This window comes from Orycteropus afer, unplaced genomic scaffold (genome assembly GCF_000298275.1).
Source record: "Orycteropus afer afer isolate SDZICR_OR568_19922 unplaced genomic scaffold, OryAfe1.0 scaffold00182, whole genome shotgun sequence".
Lineage (NCBI taxonomy): Eukaryota > Metazoa > Chordata > Mammalia > Tubulidentata > Orycteropodidae > Orycteropus > Orycteropus afer.
Genome location: NW_006921769.1, coordinates 2,806,112 through 2,830,060, shown reverse-complemented (window position 1 = coordinate 2,830,060; position 23,949 = coordinate 2,806,112). Strand labels below are relative to the sequence as shown.

The 23,949-nt window shown below is 37.2% G+C and overlaps 1 protein-coding gene across 1 annotated transcript in view; it reads left to right on the top strand.

Annotated features, from left to right (window-relative positions):
• Positions 1–23,127, top strand: part of EPB41L2 (erythrocyte membrane protein band 4.1 like 2) — a 119,710-nt gene extending 96,583 nt beyond the window's left edge. Inside the window, exons 12-20 of the mRNA XM_042781850.1 lie at positions 1,567–1,629; positions 3,707–3,853; positions 5,146–5,247; positions 11,875–11,928; positions 12,129–12,692; positions 15,015–15,137; positions 17,131–17,229; positions 18,931–19,011; positions 23,020–23,127. Of these exons, the coding sequence (XP_042637784.1) occupies positions 1,567–1,629; positions 3,707–3,853; positions 5,146–5,247; positions 11,875–11,928; positions 12,129–12,692; positions 15,015–15,137; positions 17,131–17,229; positions 18,931–19,011; positions 23,020–23,127 (1,341 nt within the window). The remainder of the gene's footprint in view (positions 1–1,566; positions 1,630–3,706; positions 3,854–5,145; positions 5,248–11,874; positions 11,929–12,128; positions 12,693–15,014; positions 15,138–17,130; positions 17,230–18,930; positions 19,012–23,019) is intronic.
• The last annotated feature ends 822 nt before the right edge of the window (positions 23,128–23,949 follow it).

The following is a 23,949-nucleotide window of genomic DNA, read 5'->3' as shown; positions in this document are numbered from 1 at the left end:
AGCACTTAGGTTGGGCCTCTTAGTGCTCTTTTATTTAAGATTAGGATGCTGATTAAGGATTTTCAGCCATATACAGGATAATTTTAAAAAACAAAGCATAGTACTTCTGCTCAATTAAGTCAATTTAAACATGTGCTTCATATATATATTTATTTTTCATTGTTTTGCTAAATGCCGTCTGGTGATTTAGTGTCTCATATATTGTGATTACTATCAATACATAGAGTAAATCACAAAAGCTACAGCAAACCTAAACAAAAATGTGAAGATAATGCTATGATTATGCATCTTGAGGAAACTATGACTTTTAAAATTTTACCCAAAAAAAATCAACATCTTAAGAGAATTCAATATTGACCAAAGAATTAAAAGATAGTTCTTAACAGATTATTGAGTATCTGTGCCTCACTTTTCATGTCTGAGAGAAACACACTGTGAGATCCCTGGTTACCTTTTAAAAATGTTATGATTAGTTTTTAAAAAAGAAAAAGCTCAGTGTTTTCAACTTTCACATTTCACCTTATTATTTCAATAAAGAAGAAAAAATACATGCTATTTGATCCTGCTGTAAACTGACATGTGAAGGTTAAACTATTTTCCAGTGATATTAGGACCAATATATTTTTCTTTCTTACCACTGGGTCAATATGTACTTAGTGTTTGTTACTTTAAGCATCCAAATTCATTCTTTTGGGTCATTAGATATAGAGAAATGTCCAGCTATGAAAAATTATTCTTGTTTAAAGATTTTTATGAAAGTACATCTATTTCAAAGATTATTTTTAAATACATACCATTTTAATATGAAAGTAGCAAAATAAACCAGTTTCCTTCCCCTTCCAGAGGAAAAAAAAAATCCATATTAAAAAACTGAATAAGGTGAACATTTATCCCCAGTATAAAGCTAAAGCCACATTTTACATCATTGTACTTTGCTCCATCACTAATTGACTTAGATGTTTCAAATTAGAGCAGATTGATTATGCTGTTTTTGCACACTCACATTTTTTTATTCCTGAGTAAAAATACTCAAAGGCAGAGCATGATCTAGCGACTGAGAGAGAATGAAGCTTCCATTCTCCATTTCATCTTTGCAAAGAATCATTTCCATCATTTGTGCAATGTATTAGGTGAAGGAAGACCAAAATGGCTTAATATTCTGCATCTTCTGAGACCCAAACAATAAAGGTTGGTAATACTGGCTCACCATTTAAGTTCAAGTACAGTTTCTTCGCACTGACAGTAGCATTCCCACTAAACTCCACTTCTTCCTGGCCGTGTGACTTTTCAGATGAAGATGGAAGAAGAAGAAACACAGCTGGAGGAGGTGGATGTTTTTCCCTCTTTTGTTAAATATCTAGTGGCTGCCTGCTGTTATTATTCAGTGTGGAGTGCACTTTAGGGTTTATTTATGAGTTTTATTTGAGTTGCGGCTTTAAGTTCTTAGATTTTGATTCCCTCTTTATTTTAATGTCTTAGATTATCAAATTCTGGGTCGTTCTGGTGCTTGCTGATTGATACACTTACGTTTATTTGCCTTTTTCCCCCTGTGATTTAATTTCACAGAAGAATTCCTTGAGAGTAGAAGGGGATAATATTTATGTCAGACATAGCAATTTAATGTTGGAGGTTTGTATAATCTAAGAAAACAGTTCTGTCCTAATGGCTGCCAGGCTGCTGTGTACGGGAGGTCACGCACAGGCTGGCTGGCGATCTTCTTCAAGCACAGCGCATGAAATGCATGGGGCGATTCAACTTGGGAGTGCATGTTACCAGTTCAGCTTTGTTCTTTCAAAGTGGCTTAGGGAGGAACATACCTGCTAGATGTTCTCATCGTGACAGCTGGGAAAAATCGTTCTGTTAAGTGAATTAAGTTTCTATCCATTAATCTTGAAGTTGTTCTACAGAATAACCTATTTTCTCCTAATAGGTTATCTCTAGAGCATAGAATCTGAAGTAACTGGATCCCATTTTTAATATACATTAAATAGAAAAAACATTTGTTCATCTGGCATAAAATCATTTGACTTTTGAACTATGTCCACGTTCTTTTTTTTTTGAGTTCAAAAAGTGGTCCATTTAAAATATTCTGTTTGGGTGTATGCTAATTGATGGTCTTATTTTCATTGAGAAGAAAGAGAAAAAGAAAAGAAAAGCACCCACTTAGAAATCTAAGACATATTCTGTGTCATAGAAGAACGTTTTTTTCCTTTAGGATAATACGTGGCAAAGTGGAGAGCTGCAATTCTCAGTAATCTGACTAATCTGTTTGGTTGCTTTTGGCAGCTTTGATGTAACTGTTAGAAATGTATTTTTGCATAACTTACTAAAATGCTGTAAAGTGTAATACATAACTTTGCTTTGAACAAATCCAAGAAATGTGCCTGATCTCAAGCCACAGTGATTTTTCCATGCCATGCAAAGATTTTTAGATTTTCATGAGTTTTTGCAAATGGCAATAGAAGCTCATAGATGAGCTACTATGCTTGTGCATGCATATGAAGTTATCTAATTTTATCAGATGCATGACCTGTTCCTCTGGGAGGGGATGAAAGATAAAACCTACAGGTGGCTCTTGGGATTTTTGAGATGTAAGAAAACATCTAAAATCCAATTAAAAATACTTTCCTGAACACTCATTACCTTTTACTTCCACAAATACTACTTATCAGGGCCGGTCTAAAACCTCCCACAAATACCATTCATTTGTCAGGGCCTACTCCAATGAAAAGTGACCTACTAGTTTTTCTTGCATCTTAGTCTGTATAAGCACCATTGGAATAGCAAGTGACTGGGCCTCACCTTAAGGAGCTCTGGTGGCACAGTGCTTAAGGCATTTGACTGCTAACCAGAAGGTTGACAGTTCAAACCCACCAACAGCTCTATGGAAGGAAGACAGGGTAATTTGCTTCTATAAAGATATACTGCCTTGGAAACCCAATGGGGTTTGCTGTGAGTCAGAATTGACTCGATGGCAGTGTGTTTGTTTTGTTGTTGTTGTTGTTGGGGTGGGGTGGGGGCTCATCTTTGTATTTGGCAAGACGTGAGACCAGTATATGTGGTCTACTTACTTTATAGAGAGGTCAAACAAATGCAGCTCTGGGCGTAGCTATTTTATTCCTTAAGGATTAGAAGTCACCACTGGAATTTCTTTTAAAAAAAAAAAAGTCAACACTTGTTTTTCTATTTTTGGATGATTCTGGACTGACTTTCCCTTCAGGCCAAATGTGCTTCTGAGTCCACCTTTCTGTATTTTATAATTGGTTTACTATGTTTGTAGAATGCAATTTAAGTAGTATCCATAATCAGAAAGGTAAATATGCTGAAACAGTCATAGACTGCATTTCAAATCCAAGTATTTGAAAAAGAAGGGTAATTAGCCATTTTAATTATCAGTTTCATGGCTTCTTTCCAATAATGTAAATATTTCTTTAAACATTCTAAATGGGAGAAATTGAAACCTTTAAAATATGAATCATAGAAAATTACATTGGCTTCATTTTCAAATTTTGATAAGTGTTTTTCATAGATAATAACATGGCTTTTGAGACTTGGCATTTTTCTTGCTTTAATATTTTTTGATCATGAATTTGCTTTGTCTTATTTTTTTATTTATTTTTTATTTTTGTCCTACTGGGTTTTTTTTTTTTTTTTTTTTTCCCCTCCTTTTGGATTATTTCCCCTTTGTAACATTACACATTGCTAGGACCTGGATAAGGCCCAGGAGGACATACTGAAACATCAGGCTAGCATTAGTGAACTCAAGCGCAATTTTATGGAATCCACACCTGAACCACGCCCCAATGAATGGGAAAAACGACGTATCACACCTCTGTCCCTACAGACACAAGGGGTATGTTGCTAGATATTTGTTGGCAATATGTTTCACTCTGGCTGTTTAGAGAAAATGAGGATGCTAATCTATTATGTTGATTCTTAGGAAGTTGGAAAGTGTTCTCATTTAGTTTTTTATGTAATTGCTAACAATATTTTAAATGCTAAATGTTTATTAACAAGTTAATACTTGTTGGCCTACTTCTTAGGTAAATTGTATAAATTTCAAAGTACTTTGGAAATAATTTCAGAATAAATGTACTTTTCTACTCAAGTGAATTAATGGTGATGAATTGTTATGTAGGGTAACTTAGAAACTGACATTAAATTGTATTTTAATTAGTTTTCCAGTTTGTGACTTCCAAAATAAAGGAGTTTATTAATAATTCGATAAGTAGAAATTAAAGGGAAGTAGGAATGTAGACCATAATTACCATGTGTAAAGTAATTACCATGAGGATAACAAGTTAAACTCAGCTTTAAACAAAGATTGATGAACCTTGTTGAAAACTTGCAAAATATTTTTATCATGTAACTAAGTGCAGAAACTATCTTATAATGAATTGTAGATCAGTTTTTAAAAGACATTTTTAACTATATCATCTCTAAACTATCATTCATTTTCTTCCATGTTTCTCTTCTCTATACAAAAATAAGTACTGCCTTTTGAATATCTCCTCAGAGTATTTTTTCATTACCATTTCCTTCTGATACTCCAAAAACTCTTCTATTATTGACCCAGAATTTCTGTGGGCTCTATTATCGTGCTACATTTAATACACAGTTTTCAAAGTATATGAAGTTGTTACCCTGTAATTTCTTCTTTCTCCTTTTCCCTTCCTCTCTTCTCTCCCTCTGAAGTTCAGTTTATAGTCAGGGTTGAATGTTGCCAGATTCCAGCTATAAGGTTTAGATAGTCCAGGGCCGTTTTTATTTACCTTTCTTAACAAAACTTAGTATTTTGATCTCTAAGTTTGTGACTGTGAAAGGAAAATAGTTCTTTAAGAACAGATTTAGCAGAAATAATTACTGAACTGAAAAAAAAAAAACTTTTGACAATACTAAATAAAACATCATGGGTAAAGTATTAGGAAGTTGGATGTATTGATGTCAGTATTTCAGCAGTTCGCTGTGGAGCGTTATAGTTTCTGGAGAAACAGTGTCTGATGATAAGCTAAGATCTTGGCCTCCTTTTATGTGCCACTTCATGTTTTTTATTCCTCTGACCCACATGGTTGTTTTATGTTTGTGTTGCTATAGATGTAATGTATTTGTCTTATTTGTTGTTATGTCTATTGTTTAAAACAATAGAGAAAAGGAGACCATCTTTTCAAGGATATTTTATCCATGAAGGAGAAGGACCAGATGGTGACCACACGGACAGTTGAAGAAAAAGCTCAGGAGGCGGACAAGGTGTTCACCTCGCATCCTTGGATCTACTCTTGCTTTTTTCCCTTTTCCTTTTATTTCTGTCCACAGCTGTAAGCTAGTACATTTTCTTATGTACCAAGCTAAATTTTTAAAAAATATATTTTTTAAGCATTTAAAAATTAAATCCCCCATGTATAGAATAAGCAGGGTCATTAGATGAGATACTCCATATTGCAGAAGTACTTTATTTTAAAATTCAACATTATGAAATGCAGAAATTTCAACCACTGTATGTGATAAGTGATCCTTAATTTTGATATACGTGGCTGACACTTGGGAAACTATAATTGCATATGAAAATGCACTGTTTGTTCAATACTTACACACACATGCTGTTAAACAGGCAAATTATGTGTTCTTTAGGGTACTAGTTTACTAATTACATATGGCAACCTTTTGAGTTTTATTTTTAAGATTTTTATTTGGAAAATAAGATTTTTGGTGAGCTCTGGTGGCGTAGTGCCTAAGGCATTTGACTGCTAATCAGAAGGTTGGCGGTTCAAACCCACCAGCCACTTCTTGGAAGGAAGGTTGGGCAATCTACTTCTATAGTGGTACTGCCTGGGAAACCCATGGAGGGGTCGCTATGTGTCGGATCTCACTCAGCAGCGGTGCGTTGCATTTTGTTTTTTTATAATAGTTCTCCAAGTTTTTTGTCGGTGTTCCTGCATATATGAAATATCGGACATTACTAAAGAAGTCAGCTTTCTATTACTTTCCCATAATTATCCTTTTTTCCGTACTGATTTTGCTTAGCCAGTTGTTCAGCCTGTTATTTGCTGAGACTAGAGAGCTTAGCAAACATATAAATAATTACATTAACTAATGATATTTATTAATTAATTACACTAATTAATTATAATTCATTTATTAATTAGAAATTATCAAGTACTAAGAATTAAGTGTTAAAAAATAGGTGAAATATAGTGTTACATTAGAAGATGACTGAGAAGGCCTCTTTATCATTGTCGTCAGAGAAGGCTTCTTTGAGGAAAGGCATCTGAGTTGAGAGCAGAACAAGAAAGCATGAAGATTTTTGCATGTTAAGGGAGAGCAAATGCAACTTCCCCACAGCAGGAACTAGTTCAAGGAACTGAGGGATCAAGTGACCATGGCTTCATAACCATGGAGGAGAATGAAGGATACCAAAGCGGGACCAAAGAAGTCAGGCTCCAGATCATGCCAGGGTCCTAAACACCATATTGACCTTTTGGAATTTTATTATAGAAGTTGTGGGAAGCCACTATAGAATTTTAAACTGGGTTGTAACATGATCCCCTATGTGCCTGACAAATCCCTCTGGTGGCTGGATGAGAAATGGATTATAGGAGGTGTGAGTGAGAATAGACATCAGTCCTAAGGAAAAAAATGTTTTCTTCCCACAAAGTAGTTTTTTTGGTCACTAGGGAGTATTCATGAAAACGTATTGTGGGGTAGGAGGAGACAAAGTAAATGGGAGATAAAGCCTTAGAGGAATTTGAGGTCTAGTTAAGATGACATATTTCCAGAACACTGAGAACGAGAAAGATAATGTCACAAAGCTGAACCAAGTGGCATGTTTATGTACTTTATAAAGGTTAGCCTCAAATCCAAAGCTTATAGAATTAGACTCGCTATATGTAATGCTTTTTCCCACATTTTGAAATGTTACATATTTTAAAAAATTATCCTCCAGAAGCAAGTCAAATAGCACTATTTAATTAATTTAAAATTATTTCCTTGGACTTTCTGCAAAAGGAAGCTTTGGAATTTTGGTGAAGGTGTTTAAAGTTGTCACTGTTTTTCTGGATCTCATATTTTACAAATGTGCAATATAAACTATTTTGTCATAGAATTTATATATTAAAGTGATGTTATGTGAAATTTAAATCTGAAACTTACCATTGTTTAGTTCCTAAATGGTTTTTATTGGCACTTGAAATTAATACTTTTTAAAATTCTTTTCCTCCAACACTCCTAGGAAAATACATATTTATATGGTGTACATATGAATTATTGTAACTATAAGCATCCCATGCATCCATTCAGTTTTAGTTTTTTCCAGGTAGTTTTTCCATGCAGTTTTTTCAAACGACATATTTCCACTATTATTTGATAGTAAGTGAGAAGTTGAGTCTACTAGAGTGTTTTACACTTCAATAGAATACCTTTTAAATTTCTTTGTTGCAGCTTCATTTTTATACTGATTTTGCAGTTTTTCATTTATCTTTGAATTATAATCCCTATTGAGCGATAGAATAAAACAATATGCCTAATATATAATTTAACCATTTTTCCCCCAATTCCTATGCTGTGGGATTTATAGATTATAGATTTATAATAAAGCATTTATAGCTTTCTTGTTTAAAAGATAAATACATTGAACTTTCAAAGTGACTTTATTTGGAGTGGAAGTGATTGTGAGAATATAGCAGAAAATTGGAAACTAAGTCATTTACTACTCTGTAGCAGGTAAATAAGTCTGTTGTATACTCTATTGATGTTGTATTCCCATACATTGTAAGAGTTATACTTAAATTTGTATAAAATATTTTCTCAAGAGTCTAGTAGAAATTACATAGATTATAGTTTTAGGGTACTTATAAGATGTTTCGTGGAATTATTAAACGGATGCCACTTATTTAAACTTCCCTGGAAGGACACTTTCTTCACCCATCTTGCTCCAGGGATGGTGTGATTAAGAGAATTATAATTAAGCTGAATTTGTCTGAAAGCTTTTTTCTCTCCTGAATATTGCAGGTACTTACCACTTCAATCTCCTCACCTCACTGTGCCTAGCCTCCACTCCTCCTAGCTTAGAAATGTTATTTATTTTTCTTTAAGATCTGAGCAAACCAAAACAACCAAACCCATTGCCGTGGGGTTGATTCTGACTCATAAAAAGCCCCTTTGGGTTTCCGAGGCTGTAAATCTTTTTGGAAGTAAGATTGCCTCATCTTCCTCCCATGGAGCACCTGGTGTGTTTGAACCGCAGCCTTCTTGTTAGCAGGCATGTCTTACCCACTGTACCACCAGAGCTCCTTAAGATCTCTGAGCAGTGGGTTTCATTAGAAATTGGTCTTGCATGCTTCTAATGAGAGTCTCCAGCTTTCCTCCAGTGCCGTCAGTCAGGTTAAGGACCATCACTTAAGGGAAAGAAATTGGAGTATTAAATTTGCCTTAATAGATTTTCAGAGACACATGATTTTCACATTTCTCTGAGTTTTCACCTCTGGGTTTGTCTTCCTATTTAGAATTTTTTTCTTTGTTTTTATTTTTTTTTAAAAATACACAGTTTATTCATTGTGTAATTTATTTAGCATGTCTGAAGGAATTACTATGACCTGCTGTCAGAATGCTGTTGTGTGGACAGTTAAGTAATAAGGAGAAGAGAAGAAATGACATGAATTAGAATAGTTAGCCAAAGAGCTTATACAAAATAAGGAATATTAACTGGACCGCAGGTGACAAAATTGTAAGGGCCTGCTTCCCACAGGGCAGGGCATTGGAAGTAGGAGGGGTAGGATCGTCCAAACTCTAACACAGGAATAAACATTTCAAGTATAGGAGCCAGAGACAAGGCCAATTCTGTGCAGAATAAAGCTCACACAGAGAAGCTACCTCAGGAAAAATGAAGTAAGTGATGGGTAGGTAGGTTGTGCTCAGTTTGTGATAGAGCTTCAGTGATAAACCAAGGAGTTTTAAGCTGGGAGTTTTAAGGTGAAACTATGAAGTATTGTCAAGCAGGATTGAAAAACTGGCATTTAGGTGAACCTCCACGTAAGCCTGCCGCAGAATCTTTCAGAATCCTCATCTTTCTTTCAGTTGACGCTGTTCTGTTATCCTTTCTTGTGTAACTTTCCTTTCTTTTAATAGGTCACTGCTGTCTCTTCTGACTTATTGTTAATTCTTTGCTCTTCCTTTTCTGACCTCTCTAGAGCCTAGAAGAGGAGATAACATCCATTTTGTTTAGTGAAAAGGGCTTTTCTGATAGCATGAGAGCCACCTTCACTTCAGCCACCACTTGGACAGCAGAGGGCACTGTTGTGAACTCTAATGCACCTTGTGAAAAGCTTTCCTCTTCGCCCTCTTCACAGTTGCCTGAGGTGCATTTTACTTTGTTTCCCTGTTATTCAAAGCCACATATGAGAATGATTTTTTCATTTTTTAAATATTCAGGAGCATTTCCCTTCAGTGCTTTTATTGGTGAAATTAACCTTTCCCAGGAAAAACATTCAAGTAATAGTGACTGAAATTTGTCATGAGGAAAAGGTTGGATGTTTCTCCTGCTGCTTTTGGTCCCCACCCACACCCTCTAAAAAACTGCCTCAATTCAGAGAATCATTTAAATCTTTAAAGACCACAACCTGAGTTACTAAGCAGAAGGAAATTCCCAAACAACCAGAAGCTTACATACACTTTGCAGAATTTGTTTTTAAAGCCCACTTGTCTCTCAGGCATCTTTTGATGGCTTGTGATTTTAGAAATTTTGTTTCTGTGGCAACTTTGAAGTGCCTCCCATAGCCAGTGAAATAGTTTTTTTTTTAACGATCCTAAAGAGATTCCCTGAACTTTGGCAGAACGCATCCAGCCCTGTATGGTTAGCTAATAATAATAATTCACTGGTCTGTAATAATAATGACATATCTGCTTCAGAAATGTTCTGATCACCGGATATCTTGATTTTCATAGAAATTCACAAGTAGTTACATAGTATCTGTTTCTTGAAATAGATTCTGAGTTTTCCAGTTTATTGTCTGGGACCTACGGGTTTTCAACAGAACTGTAGAATTGGCTCTCTTGTTCTCAGTGACATGACTTACGTGATATTAATTTTGAGCAGTTAAACATGATCTTACCATTAATTTAATAATAACAATGCAGGTCAAAGAGAGTGTGAGTGGATATTGATAGGTGTCACAGAGAAGTGTGCCATTTTAGGACCATTAACTCATGGTTATTCATGTCACTAGTGCAGATAACCATGAGATCCTGCTCTCTCTAGTAAGAAAGCTTGTTGTAGGAAACGAGCAGCTGCAATCCAGGGACTGCCATGGCATCTCCGCAAGGTTCCTTTCTGCTCAGAGGATTCAGAGGTGCAGTGCCCCTCTCGATTTGGCATGGAGATACCTTCTTGAATAAGTAGGGCTACTGTCTCTAGCAGATTTATTTTAGGTTAGATCATAGGCTGTACCAACACTTGAATGTCTAAAACTTGGTTAGGCTTTGTTTTAAAGGAGCTTTTTCAAAATAGTAATGTGACCAGTCTGACTGGGATCACAACAGAGGGTCCCAGATAGAGTGGAAGAAAAATGTAAATCTAAAAAACAAATTCATAAGGAAAGACAACACTTACTGGTCTGACAGAGACTAGAGGAACCCCTGAGTCTATGGCCCTGAGATACCCTACTGACCTGGAACTGAAGCCATTCCCGGAGACCACCTTTCAGCCAAACAATAGACGCATAAAATAAACAATAACACCTGAGAGGAGTGTGTTTCTTAGAACAGTCAATTATATGAGATCAAAAAGGGCAACATTTGCCCAAAAGCAAGGATGAGAAAGCAGAAAGGGGTAGAAAATTCAGAGAAATGAAATGGAGAACCCAGGGCAGAAATGGGGAAAGTGCTGATATATTGTTAAGAATGCAACCAATGTCATGGAACACTTTTTTGTGCAGATTATCAAATGGGAAACTAATTTGCTCTTTAACCTTCACCTAAAGCACAGTTAATAATAATAATAATAATAATGAAAATAGTAATATAAAATGGCCTTTAAAAAATAAAAATTTAAAACTTTTCCATAAAAAAATTTCTACTCTAGTTAAATGATACAGTAATTTATAGCAATGATACATATATATGTATATATAGAGGTATTTACCAAACATTTAGGTACTATATTACAGAACTAGAGTAAATTCAGTTACTCCCAGGAAACAAATGTCTGTAGGAGGTGGGGAAGAACATCTCATATAGTAAACTTGATGCATTTTGATTTCAAAGATGCCCCTGGAGAAGCTAAATTCTAAAGAAAACCCTTGGAGCACCACTGACATCTACCCAAATGTTATGCTGTCCCTGTTACTGTTTGTAATGCAGTTTGTGATATTAATAATCATTTCTGAAAAGAACATTTTTATGTTAATAGTTATAATTTTGCCAATCAAATCTGTTTTTTAAATGAGCCATGACATGACATGAGGTATCATGTCCTTAATGCTGTATTCATTTAGGAATCAAGAATTTTAGGGCAGGCTTTATAGTCTGATTAAGACCAAAACGTTTATTGTCAGTAGGTTTTAAAGTTATTCTTGAAGGTGATCAGTAAGTTTTGTATAATTCTTTTTTATTTTTTTAAAATCAACTACCTAAGTAATGTGTACAGGTGTAGCTATAACGCAAGTGTTTCGTTCTTTTGGGAGGGTGCTGGCTGTCTTTGTATTTTTGTTTCTTTTTGTAAGCTTTTTGGCGTTTGTCTTAACTGTCCTTTGTTTGACCTTGAGCAGAGATCTTTGTAGATTCTGATTCTTCCTGTTCTGTCTTTGTGTGTCAGATGCTTGTTTTGGTCGGTGTCGAGGTAAACGTTTATTGATTTTGTGTCCTTGGTTGCTTTTTGTTTCGCAGAAACGTGCTCCCGAGTCAGAAGGGCCATGCGGTGGAGCCAGTGATGCTGTTAAGGTTCTCCCCTTTTTCCATTTCACACCGTTGCCTGACGTTTCTGATACCCTTCACCATTTCCCCGCTTCCCTTTCAGTCAGCCATCATAATCATCTTTGTTTTGCTCCATGACATGAACCTACCATCAGTTAGTTTTGGTTTCCATCATTTTCGTTTATTCATACATTTTTGTTTTCCCTCATCCATTTTTTTTTGTACAGAGTTCACATGAGACTCTGAATGTAGTGGAGGAGAAGAAGCGGGCAGAGGTTGGGAAAGACGAAAGAGTAATCACGGAAGAAATGAACGGTAAAGAGATATCACCTGGGAGTGGTCCTGGGGAGATTCGTGAGGTGGAGCCACTGATGCAGAAAGACTCCACCTCTCTGTCTTCTGAGAGCAGCAGCAGCAGTGAGAGTGAAGGAGAAGATGTGGGAGAGTACCGCCCCCACCGCCGTGTGACCGAGGGCACAATAAGGGAGGAGCAGGAGGAGTATGAAGAAGAGCCGGAGGAAGAGCCGGGCCAAGCAGCCAAGGTAGTAGAGAGGCAGGAAGCAATGCCAGAAGCCAGCCCAGTCAAACAAGCAGGTGCCAATATAATCACAATAGAAACAGTGATCCAGGAAAACGTAGTTGCCCAAAACATACCTGGAGAGAAGAGTGTAAATGAAGGCGCTATTAAGCAAGACATGAGAGAAGAAACAGAGGAAGAGCAACATAAAGTTAACGGAGAGGTGTCTCATGTTGACATTGATGTTTTGCCAGAAATTATTTGTTGTTCAGAGGTAAATGGGTGTCCCAAGTGGGAGTTAAACTATAATAGAGCTGTTTCTCAGGTGGCAAACACCTGCCTTTCTTCTCCTGTCCTCCCAATTCTTCTGAGCTTTTTCAACAAGATTCTGATTCTTCCCAATTCAAGAAAAGGGAAAGCACTGCTTTGTAGATTTTCTGCCAACTCAGTTCATGGTTTCTGGCTTCTTTACTGCAAGTCGATCACCTGGTAGAGGGAACTTCCTGACACAGCCATATCATTTTTCCGTCTCCATTACACATGTAAATTTTTCTTTGCATGTTTTAAATATTTTCAACTCTTTTGTTCTTAGTTGCACTGCTTCCTGACCCTAATGCTTTTTCTCATTGGTTTAATTAGAAAATTGTATATGTAATGTTGAAGAAATGTGTAATGTGAGTATGTGTGTTCCTCTTGTCGTGGTTGGGTTTGACTTTGGCTCATTCTGTCGCTCTTCAACTTAAGCTTTTTAGAAATGGCAGCAGGCTTTCATTACTCTGCTGCTCTGAGCACGGCATCTGGCAGTGACAAGAACATGACTTGTTGCATGCCCCTGTGACTTCAGTTTTTTAGATGCCTGGGATTGTATGGTTTGGCTAGGAGTCTTTTCTTTCCTTGAAGGCAGCAAGAGGCTAGACTATTGAATAGGAGGACCACTTCTGTCATTCTCTACCATCAGTTCTAGATTATTTGCAAGTTGATAGGTTTTGTGGATTATCTACATCGAGTATAAGTCCCTTCCTCTTCAAAAACTAACTTTCCGTACCCCTCCTAGGTTATTTCTTGGTCACTAGGTGCAGTGCTACTGAATTGGAAGTTCAAGTTATGCTCAGGGAGGGTTTGCTTTTATGGGCATTTTTTTATTTGGGATTCTAAAATTAAATGCCCACGATGTAGAGATTATTCACATTTGTTGTTTTTGATGGGATGGAAAATTGTGAAGTGACTTTGTCTTGAGAGAATTTAATAGATTTTTATTATGTTACATTTTAACTTTCCACTTCAAAGAAGACAGTTCAAGAATCTGTGACTACTTTGAACTATTATTTTCTGCTGCTATCACACAGTTATTCCTCTTTAAATAAAGTACACCTGTTGGGAATTTTCTGTCTAGTACACTATTATTTTGGAAATAGTGTAGGCTGGTGGTGTAGTAAACATATATGCTCAGCAGACCACAATGTTAACAGGTCCTCAGACTTCACATTTAATGTTTTAAGTTGTTCAAAACATTAATGCAGTATTGATGGAGTAATTTCATAACATTTTAATTTATGTAATATATAAGAAAAACTGCAGGTTTATTTTATTTTATTTTATTTTATTTTATTGTGATTTGGGTGAAGATTTACAGAGCAAATTCACTTTCCATACAGCAGTTCATATACACTTTGTCTCATGACATTGACCACAGTTTAGCACAATGCAACAGCTCCCCTCCTACCTCCTCCCCACAGTTACCTCTTCCCAGTGTCCATCTCTCCATGGGCTTCTGTCCCCTGAGCTGTCTCCCTGTGCATAAGCAGCCCTTCTTTCTCCCATTATTGTTCTCTCCAAGGAGTGTATCTACTTGAGGTAAATGTTCAACTCATATGCCTGTATTTTGTTTGGCTGGAAACCACAGGTGTGGGTTCGATTCCAGACCTGAAGGGCAGCTAGGGGCCATAGTCTCAGTGGTTCCACCCGGCTCTATCGGACCAGCAAACCTGGTACCCCCCTGAAAAACTGTAGGTTTTAAACAAGTATAATTGAAAGCAGTCATACTTGAAGTTATTTTTTCTGAAAATGGTATCTCCATTGTCAGTAAGGCAGAAAAGCCTTCTTGGGGAAAAGAGCAAATCTTAGCCAATGGAGCATGCGGGCCAAGGAAAGTAAATGAGCCTTCATACAAACCATGTGGTTCTTTAAACTGTAGTAAAAGGAGAGACAGGCCACTTCACACAGTTTATTCTGTTTTGTTTTCTTGTCAATTCTGTTGTTACTTGACCAAAGCCAAAGTTTAAGTCACTGTACAATAGGCATGACACTTAGCTAGTTTGGCCTCATCATCATTTGAAATATATCATGATTTAGGGGGCTGTTATCTTTTACTTTCAAACACATGCACACACACACACATACACCCACTCACTAACACACACGTGATATTTAAAGAAAGATTTTTCTTTTCTGTCTTTTAGGTTATTTGCTTTTATTCTTTTCTTTTGTGCATGAGTGTGTGTTTGGATATGTTTCTTAAAATTATTTTGAAGGTTCCATTAAGCACTTTTACTTCATTACCACTAGAATTTATTTTTCCCTTCCTTTTTCACCTCAGCCACCAGTGGTAAAAACAGAGATGGTAACAATTTCTGATGCCTCACAAAGGACAGAAATCTCCACCAAGGAAGTCCCCATTGTCCAAACGGAGACCAAAACCATCACATATGAGTCTCCACAGGTACAAAAGCTCTAGATTTGCACTATTTCAGTTCTTTTTTACTTAATTTGTCTATTTCTGTTTCCATTCTGTCTTTTTCTAGTTTACATGTTTTTTACTTTGATGTCGTCTTTTTTTTTTTTTTTTAATATCTCCATTTTATATCTATACTTAAACAACAAATATAACTAGCCTTGTGGCTCTCTTAGATTGAGTCAGAGAGCTCCAATCAAAGTGGTAACCCAGTAATTATAAGGGTGAACAGACATATGATTATTTAGAACTAGTAGTATCAGTCTTGCTCATTTATGACTTGGTACATCCAGGAATTTTATGTGCACTTGGAAATAGATTGTCTCTCACAGTTTATTGGATCTGGTGTAGTTAGTGGATCAGTAGGATATATAGACTTTTTCCACCCCCTCTAACTCCATGAAGACAGACCTAATGAACTGACACTTGCCTGTGGGTATATACTACATGGGCTTCTCTTTTTACTGGGATTATTTTCTGAAAATTTATATAGTCATTCTTTATGTAAACTATCAGATTATTGTGTTTGATTTTAGGTCTGCAGGCACTGATTCTGCAAATATTTGAAATAAGCATTAATTGTCTAATCTTGAGGGTAACAAAAAGGGGAAAATGTTCATTTTAAAATGGAGTTGTTTAAAAATCTATACAATAACAATTTTCTCCACTAAGTTTAGAATTCTGTAGTAGGATTGTACCATGGTGGAGAATGGCAGATTATTGCCGTCTTGAAATATTTCTAAAAATGTTTAATGTGTGCATATATGAAATGTTTCCCACAATTATCTGGGGTATGTTGTCCACATGAATGCACAAATCTTACAAGAGCACAAACATATTTCTTAGGACCAAGTGTTAGGGGAGAACATGCACGTGTGTCTGTATTGTGGTAAGTGCTCTCCGAATGGCATACAGGTGTATCAGCCAAGTCAGAGCTTCTTCTCAACTTTCAGTCAGAAAGTCTCTGGACCTTAAGTTTCAGGGTATTTCCATGTGTCAATGAGTACCAGTACACAAGGGTTAGATAAGTTTGAGTATTAATATAAATTCAATTAGGCCATCAATTTGCTTCTTTATTTCCTTTGGTAGGCTCTAGAACTTTCTACCTTTTCCAGCACCAAAACAAACAAGTAAAAATCTATTTTGATATATGCATGGGATTGATATATTGTATGTATAGAGTGTGTGCATGCATACATATTAAAATATATAAATATATATACGCATGTTGTTGTTGTTATTAGTTGCTATCGAGTCAGTTCAGACTCATGGTGACCCCATGCGTGCAGAGTAGAACTGCTCCATAGGATTTTCAAGACCATGACCACTCAGAAACAGCATTCCAAGCTGCCTCTGGGTGGGTTTGAACTGCCAATCTTTTGGTTGTGATCCAAATGCTTAACTGTTTCTGCCACCCAGGAATTCCAGTTGTACCCGTATATACATTCTATACATTCCAATGCAAAAACTGTTACAGGAACAAAATTGTTTTTAAAAATTCTGCTAGAGATAAGCAAACGGTGAAATCACTCAAGTTCACTCCATCTTATTCAGGTTCTGTTGCCTAATAATCTAAGAAAATGTTTCTCTACTTTTACCCACCTATGCTTAAAAACCAATAACAACAAGCAACTCAGTACTTCTGGTCACTGTGGAAAATGTCTCTGTCTGGTTGTCTAGTTTCCTTTTCTGGCTTCTGCATAATGGCCTTCAGGTCAGATTCTCTGGTGACTCCCTTGAAGTTTTCCAAACCACCTTCTCCTTCCATTCTCCCTTTTTTCTCTCCACCCACAGGATTTGCTTCTGCATGTGCATCCAGCCTTTGCCTTTCAATTTCCAGCCATTGTCTTGTAAATTACCACCATAAATATGTGCCAACTGCATAGATTTTTAAAGATGCATATTCAGTGGGAAAGGGTCTTCTTGGACAACGTAATGGAAGCTAAACGTTACTTTGTATTTTCCCCTCAACTATCCAAAGGTTGATGGCGGGGCAGGTGGTGATACGGGCACATTACTGACTGCACAAACCATCACATCTGACTCCGTGTCAACAACCACCACCACACATATCACCAAGGTAAAGCGATCCCGGGGATCCTGTGGGGATGATGGTGCTTTGCAGACAGGATATTCTCTTTTCTGAATTGTTTCTTTGTTCCTGTACACACTTCACAGTAACAGAGTGCCATCGGAGTAAAAATGCCTTGATTTCAAATAGCCAAGAAATAAGACTCCATTGACAAATGCGTTAAACCAAATTGCAATTCTGTAAAGTACGAGGGGGTTAAAAATATGTTATGAATAGCTGTACTTAAGACAGCCACAGGGGTAGAGCTTAATGAAAGTGGGAACACTTTAAGATTTGGTAAGTACAAATGATCCCTCTGACCAAAGCAACTGAATGAAGACCATCTTTCATAATTTTCAGCAAGTTTTTCAAATAATGCAAAATTTTCTCCATTTATTTAAGATACTGGCATATTGATCTTGGACTTTTTTGCAAATCATTCGCTGAATGTATAATACCTTACATCAGTGAGTCTCAAAGCATGGTCCCTGGACCAACAGGCTCAGCCCTGTCTGGGGCCTTGTTAGAAGTGTATGTTGTACAGCCCCACTCCAGACTTACTGATACCCTGAAAGTGGTTTCAGAAGGCCTCTGGGTGATTCTGATGTGTGCTAAAGTCGTCTCATTTCTCACTCCATTACTTTCCAGTATCTCCTTTAAGACTTTTCTTCTCATGTTTTGTTAGTGCTTAAAAGTAATAAATATAGCCTTTATTCTCCCCACCACAACCCTGTGTTTAAACAAAAACCAAGCAAAATGAAATAAAAAAAAACTTTGTAAATTAAAATATGCCATATAAATGCAGGGTAGTTTGGGCACTCATTTTAAAATGTACTTAGTGATTAAATCTGATGATAAGCCTTGTTTTCTGTAGTAAAGTGCCATGACATGGTTTTGTGTATAAATTTGCTAGAGTTGTGGAGTTTGGATATGTATTTTCTGAGAACTGTGCTATATCTCTCTTTGTTTGGAATGTCACAGCCATATGATCTCTTCAGCCTAATGCAGTGTGCTGAAGGCTATATCAGATCGCAACAAGCCAGTAACTGGAGACGATATACCAAGGAGCTCCTTCCCCTGAGTCCCTTCACAGCCACATGGTCTGTGTTTAACCATGTCCCATGTCCACAGTCACAACTACATGCAGATGATTTAAATCAGACATTCAACAAAAATTCAGTATCAACCTCATACATCTCCTTTATCTTATTGCACTAAACCAAACAAACTCACCAAGTGAATTTGTATGACCGGAATTAAACAGGCAAAACACTACAATCAGTTTCCCAAACCAGAAATAGATACATAAATTGTTAGAATTCCTTGGAACTACACAAATACTTTACACTTACCTCCTTTTTCCAATCTCCATTTCAAAATTGGTGAACTGGGAGTGAGAAATTCAGGAGATTGTGACAGAGTATCCCAGGAAAACTATTTGGATTACACGGTGTCTGTCCCACCATCTTAATCTCACCTGAATTTTGATAAATTATTTTAAGGGTTGCTTTCAACTGATTTATGAAGGCTAGCATTTTAACAGTAGAATTCTCTTGAGAGTTAAAAATGAAGCACAAATTTAGTAGAATATCAGTTGTCTCCCATTTAGTGTGGATTACCTTACAATGATTAGAAGTTCTAGGTGTGTTCTTTTTCTCTTTTTGATTTTGCATGCTTTGGTGATTTTTTTTTTTTCTTTGTGATCTTTAGACTGTAAAAGGTGGAATATCTGAAACAAGAATTGAGAAACGTATTGTAATCACAGGAGATGCAGATATTGATCATGACCAGGTAAAGACCTCAGGTTCTAGTTCTGAAAATGACCGTGTTTTTTCCTAAAAAGTCACACTTCTCTCATTGTGTCACATCCCTCTGTGAAACCCCATCTCCCAGTACCTCTTGGGTGCATTCTAATGCCAGAGCATGTTTTAAGGATGCTTGCAGTCTGGACACTACCTGTCCTTCCAGCCTTTCTAACACTGCATAAAGCGGAGATTGTCATTTCCCAGTGGCTTTATATGCACTTTTTGGTCAGAATAATCTCTTGGCAGCCATTAGGTATTTCTGTGAGGCTAGGTTAAAAGACAAAGCATCAAATTTTAAAACTTGAGTTACAGCTTAATGATATTGGCTTCTTAAAAAAAAATGGAAAAAAGAGACTAAGATTGACTTATGCCCACTTTTAGGAACGTTTCAAGTATTTTTTTGAGAGCATTAGAAAATTGGGCCATTTACCACCAGGTATTTTTCCCAAACTGCTACTCTTTTGTGGGGCTGATTTAAGATCTTTCACAGCATGAAGAAATTGTAATTTACCCCAGAAGAAATTTTTTAAAAGAATCATTGCTTTTATTCTGATGTTAGCTTTGACATAAGCTTGGTGTAAAGCAGGTAATGGATGGAACTGCTGGAGAATTGTACTCAACTCACTGCCGTCAAGTCGGACCTGACTCATAGCGACCCCTCCGATTGGGTTTCTGAGGCAGTATCACTACGGAAGTAGATTGCCCAAACTTCCTTCCGAGGAGTGGCTGGTAGGTTTGGACTGCCAGCCTTCTGGTTAGCAGTCAAATGCCTTAAGCACTACACCACCAGAGCTTGTAGGACAGCTTTAATTTCAGATTTCATTACCAAGTGGTGAGATTTTTTTTTTTTTTTTTTTGAGTGATTTTAATTGGTTGGCTTTAAGGAGGCCAAGCTGTTTGCCTTTTATAGCAGCTTGAAGAAAAAGGGAAAGAAATGTTCAACTGACCACCTCAGCTGAGTAGTAGGAACAAATGACAGTTACAAAGCTTTGAACATGATACTGAGCTCAGAGAAGAGAATTTTAGTGAACAAAGTGTTTTGGTTGATAAAGCTTCCCTGTATGTGACCAGAGAGAAGTATTTTCCTTCATGCCTTAAAAAAAAACTATAGATATATATAGTTTTTTTTTCAACTTCTGTAACATGCTTTTACTTTTCTATCATATTTTATAATGTTTGTTTATTTAATTCCTTGAGAGTTATTAGAGGTTATAGGGTTCCCTGACTCTTCATTTTGATTTTGGAGTAGAGTTTCCTAGAAGATGGCTAGCACATTCACCTGGTTACTACTGGAAAATGAAATGCTATTGTGAAAACCAAGCTTCCAATTTGCTGTATAGAGAATTTATGCTACTGCTGTCCTCTGGGATAGTCTTGGGTTCCCCTAACGAAACTATATAAATTAAATGAAGGAAATCACTTCTGTGTCAGAGAACTGAAGTTTATACTGTTGTGAGTTTAGTATTGTTAACATCTTTTTCAGTTTCTTGCCTAGTTTAAAAGGAATCTTAATGGTAGATGGAAACCTTCAGGTGAGACGAGGTAATCTTTAACCGTTGGCAAACTGAAGAAGTGTTCTTTGTAGAAGCTTACTTTGCAAGTGTGTCACCCAGTGCTAGTCCTGACTCAGCTTCCTACGAGGGGAGTATAAAATGTACTGTGCTTGCTCCTTAGTGCATATTTCTTTCTAGTGAAATAACTTCCAATTTGGGATTGTGATGTCACCGTTTCCTGGCTGTCCTTATGTTCCCATAATACATTCATGTTTTATAGTATTTAATTCCATGTGCTGATAATTTTGGAATGAAGAGATTATGGCACACTGGTTTCAAATGTGTTTGAAGATGATTATAGCAGTTTTTGTTTCTCCTTCCTTTTGGCTAACAAGCATATTTTACATGTGCTTTCTTCCTTTGAGCATTGTTCATGTTTTCTGTTTAATAGTCATCCCGGTTTAATTACACAGATCTTTATACTATTTGATGATTTGTCCGTAACAATGTTTGGCTCCATCAGAGCTTGCCCTAGCCCTCTTCCAACTTGGGTCCCGCAAACTAATGGGTTCACCTCCTTCATCCCCTGTGAACACTTTAGGAAAAAAACTTGAAACCACATTCATCCTGTGCCTCCTTCTCATCCCCTTTCCAGTCCTTTCACCTATCAATATCCTGACACACTCCTCTGGCCCAGCCTGATGCGGGATACCTGTCTGCTTGATGCTCACTCCAGTCTTGCCCGCTGGCCTTCCAGCTTTCACTGTGTGACAGACAGTTGTGCTATGGCTCAGATATGAAGCTGGGTCTATGCCTGGTTTAGGTCAACAGTTTATTCCTTAGTGGCCATTTAAGCATCCTCAACTTTCTTCCAAGCTTTTGTGTGAAAAGCAGTTAGTGTAAAAAAGACTGCTCTTTTTGTAGCCTTACCTTTGTGTGTGTGTGTGTGTGCGCGTGCGCATGTGTGTAATGAGGTTCAGGGTTTTGCTCAATAGATTTATAGCAGACAGAAACTGTAATTCAAACAGGAAATGCAGTTGTCCCCTCAGGCAGGTGACAGAGCAAAAGAAATATTGTGCTGCTTTTCTCAAATGCTGGCTTCCTTATGAGATACGGTACTCTCTATGCAAATAGAATTTCTTCTTTCAGAATAATTTCCCAAAATTTGAGTGTTATTTTGTGGTATTTTGTTTTCTCTTATTTTCTCCCAAAGATCTCTTTAAAAACAAAATGAGCAACAATGAATAAAAACGTCCTTTCCTCTGAAAAATAAGATCTTTTGTTTGTGTTACTCCTTTTCACTTTGCCACAATACTTCATGTAGTTCACTTTCTGCTAAAACAGAGAAATCCTGTATCTGCTTCCTCACAGCCTGGTCAGCACCCCAGACCTAGTCCTGTCCCTGCTGTTTACTGGCTGAATGACCATGACAAAGGCCCATTAACCTTGGCGCCTTCAATTTTTTCAACTGTAAAGTAGAGGTCTGTACCTCACAATCTAAGATCAGTGTTTTCTGATCTTTAGCTTTACTGATTATATCTCATTGTTATTCTTGCTGCTTTTGTACTTATTCTGTGTCCTAGAAATTTATAGTTATCCTGCAACATTATAGTTCAACAAACATTAGAACCCCCAAGACTATGGCCCTTAGACACCCTTCAGGCTTGGAACTGAATTAACCCCATGAGTGGCTCAACTTTCAGCCAAATGATAGGCCAATAAGGTGAACAGTAAAACCAGGGAGATATGCACGGCTTAGAACAATCAACCACACAAGATCAAAAGGGCAGTATTTGCCCAGGGATAAAGCTCAGAAGGCAGGGAGGGATAGGGAAGAAGGACAAATGGAAACAGTAAACACAGGGAAGAAATGGGAAGAGTGCTGTTACATTGTGGGGATTGCAGTGAATGTCACAAAACAAAATGTGTATGAATTGTTGAATGGAAAACCAATTTGCTCAGTAAATGTTCACCCAAATAATAATAAAAGTTCAAACAATGGCTGTGAACTTAAGAGATGAGCAAGGTGTGATTCTGTGCTGTGGGGTGTCAGGTCAGGCACCATGTGGGATGCTTTACATCACTATCAGCTGTCCCCGCAGTATGAACTCCTTGCCTTTTAATGCTGTGCAAGTTTGCCTCACTTTGAAATAGTTCCCTACTGGCAACAATTCTTGATGGCAGTCACCTTCACTTGTTGCATGTGCAGCTCTGAAATCATTGAAACTTTTCTCCAAGTCTCACAGTTAGTGGCAAGACTGGAATTCCAAGCCAACATGTCTCTTTCACTTGTGTCATTATTTGAAGCTGTACTGGAGAAACAGAAATTTGGAAAAGTAAGAAGCTTTCTCTAAGATGAACAATGAGTCCTTCTTGCTTCCCCACGTAAAGAGATGGACCTATTTTGGCTTGCGACCGAATCTCAGTTCACTGGTATGCCTGTGTTTTGCGGAGGAGCTTGTCCCTCAGCTCACAGCTACTTTCTCTCCTGACCCTGGTAGGCGTTGGCCCAGGCCATCAAGGAAGCCAGAGAGCAGCACCCCGACATGTCCGTCACGAGAGTGGTGGTGCACAAGGAAACAGAGCTGGCGGAGGAAGGGGATGAGTAGTAAGGTAAGAGCGCCTGTGTCTCATTTGGTCTCGCCGCAGCTGTTCTGGACTCCTGCACAGGTGGAGGAACGCGAAGCACACTTTTATATTATGCTCTCAGCTTCCTGAGTACATTTGATTTTTCATTTCCCCTGAGAGCATCTGCTATTAGTATGTAATTATAAAACCCGTGGACTGTAATGTTAATAACTACTGTTTATTGGGGGGCTGGTAATAATTGACATTAATAGGTTGCTTTACTATTAATATAGCACATTAATATAAATTATCTTAATTAATGTTTACAATAACCCTTTGAGGAAGGTGCTATTCACCTGAATTAGATGAGGGATTTTTATTATATGAGGGGACAAGTGGAAGATGAGTTAAATCCTTTAAGTATAGACATTAATAATTGTGGGCCAGAGAATGAATCATAAAGAGAAAAGTATATACCTATACATACATACACATGTAGGCATTCCGCAGGTTATAAACATGATCTGTTTCTAAGTGTGTCTTTAAGTCCAATTTGTGGGTGAATTGAAACAGGTACATATGGTTCTTATTTAGCCGTTAGTACAAGAAAAGGCCTGGAGCCTTTTCAGTGATTTAGAAGCTACAGGTGAAGCAAGTCATTTCGAAGTGAGGGCAAATTTACATAAAATTAAAGCAGATGCCCCACTCAAAGATGGCAGCTGGCTACACTCCTTTAAATGTGTGTGGCTCAACAGGGTGCTAACAATAATCCAGTCTCATGCTTCGGGCTCCTGAAAAGGGTTCAGTACACCTCTTCTGAGTCTTCCATTGCAGAGTTTCAACCTGTAATTTTTCCCATTCCT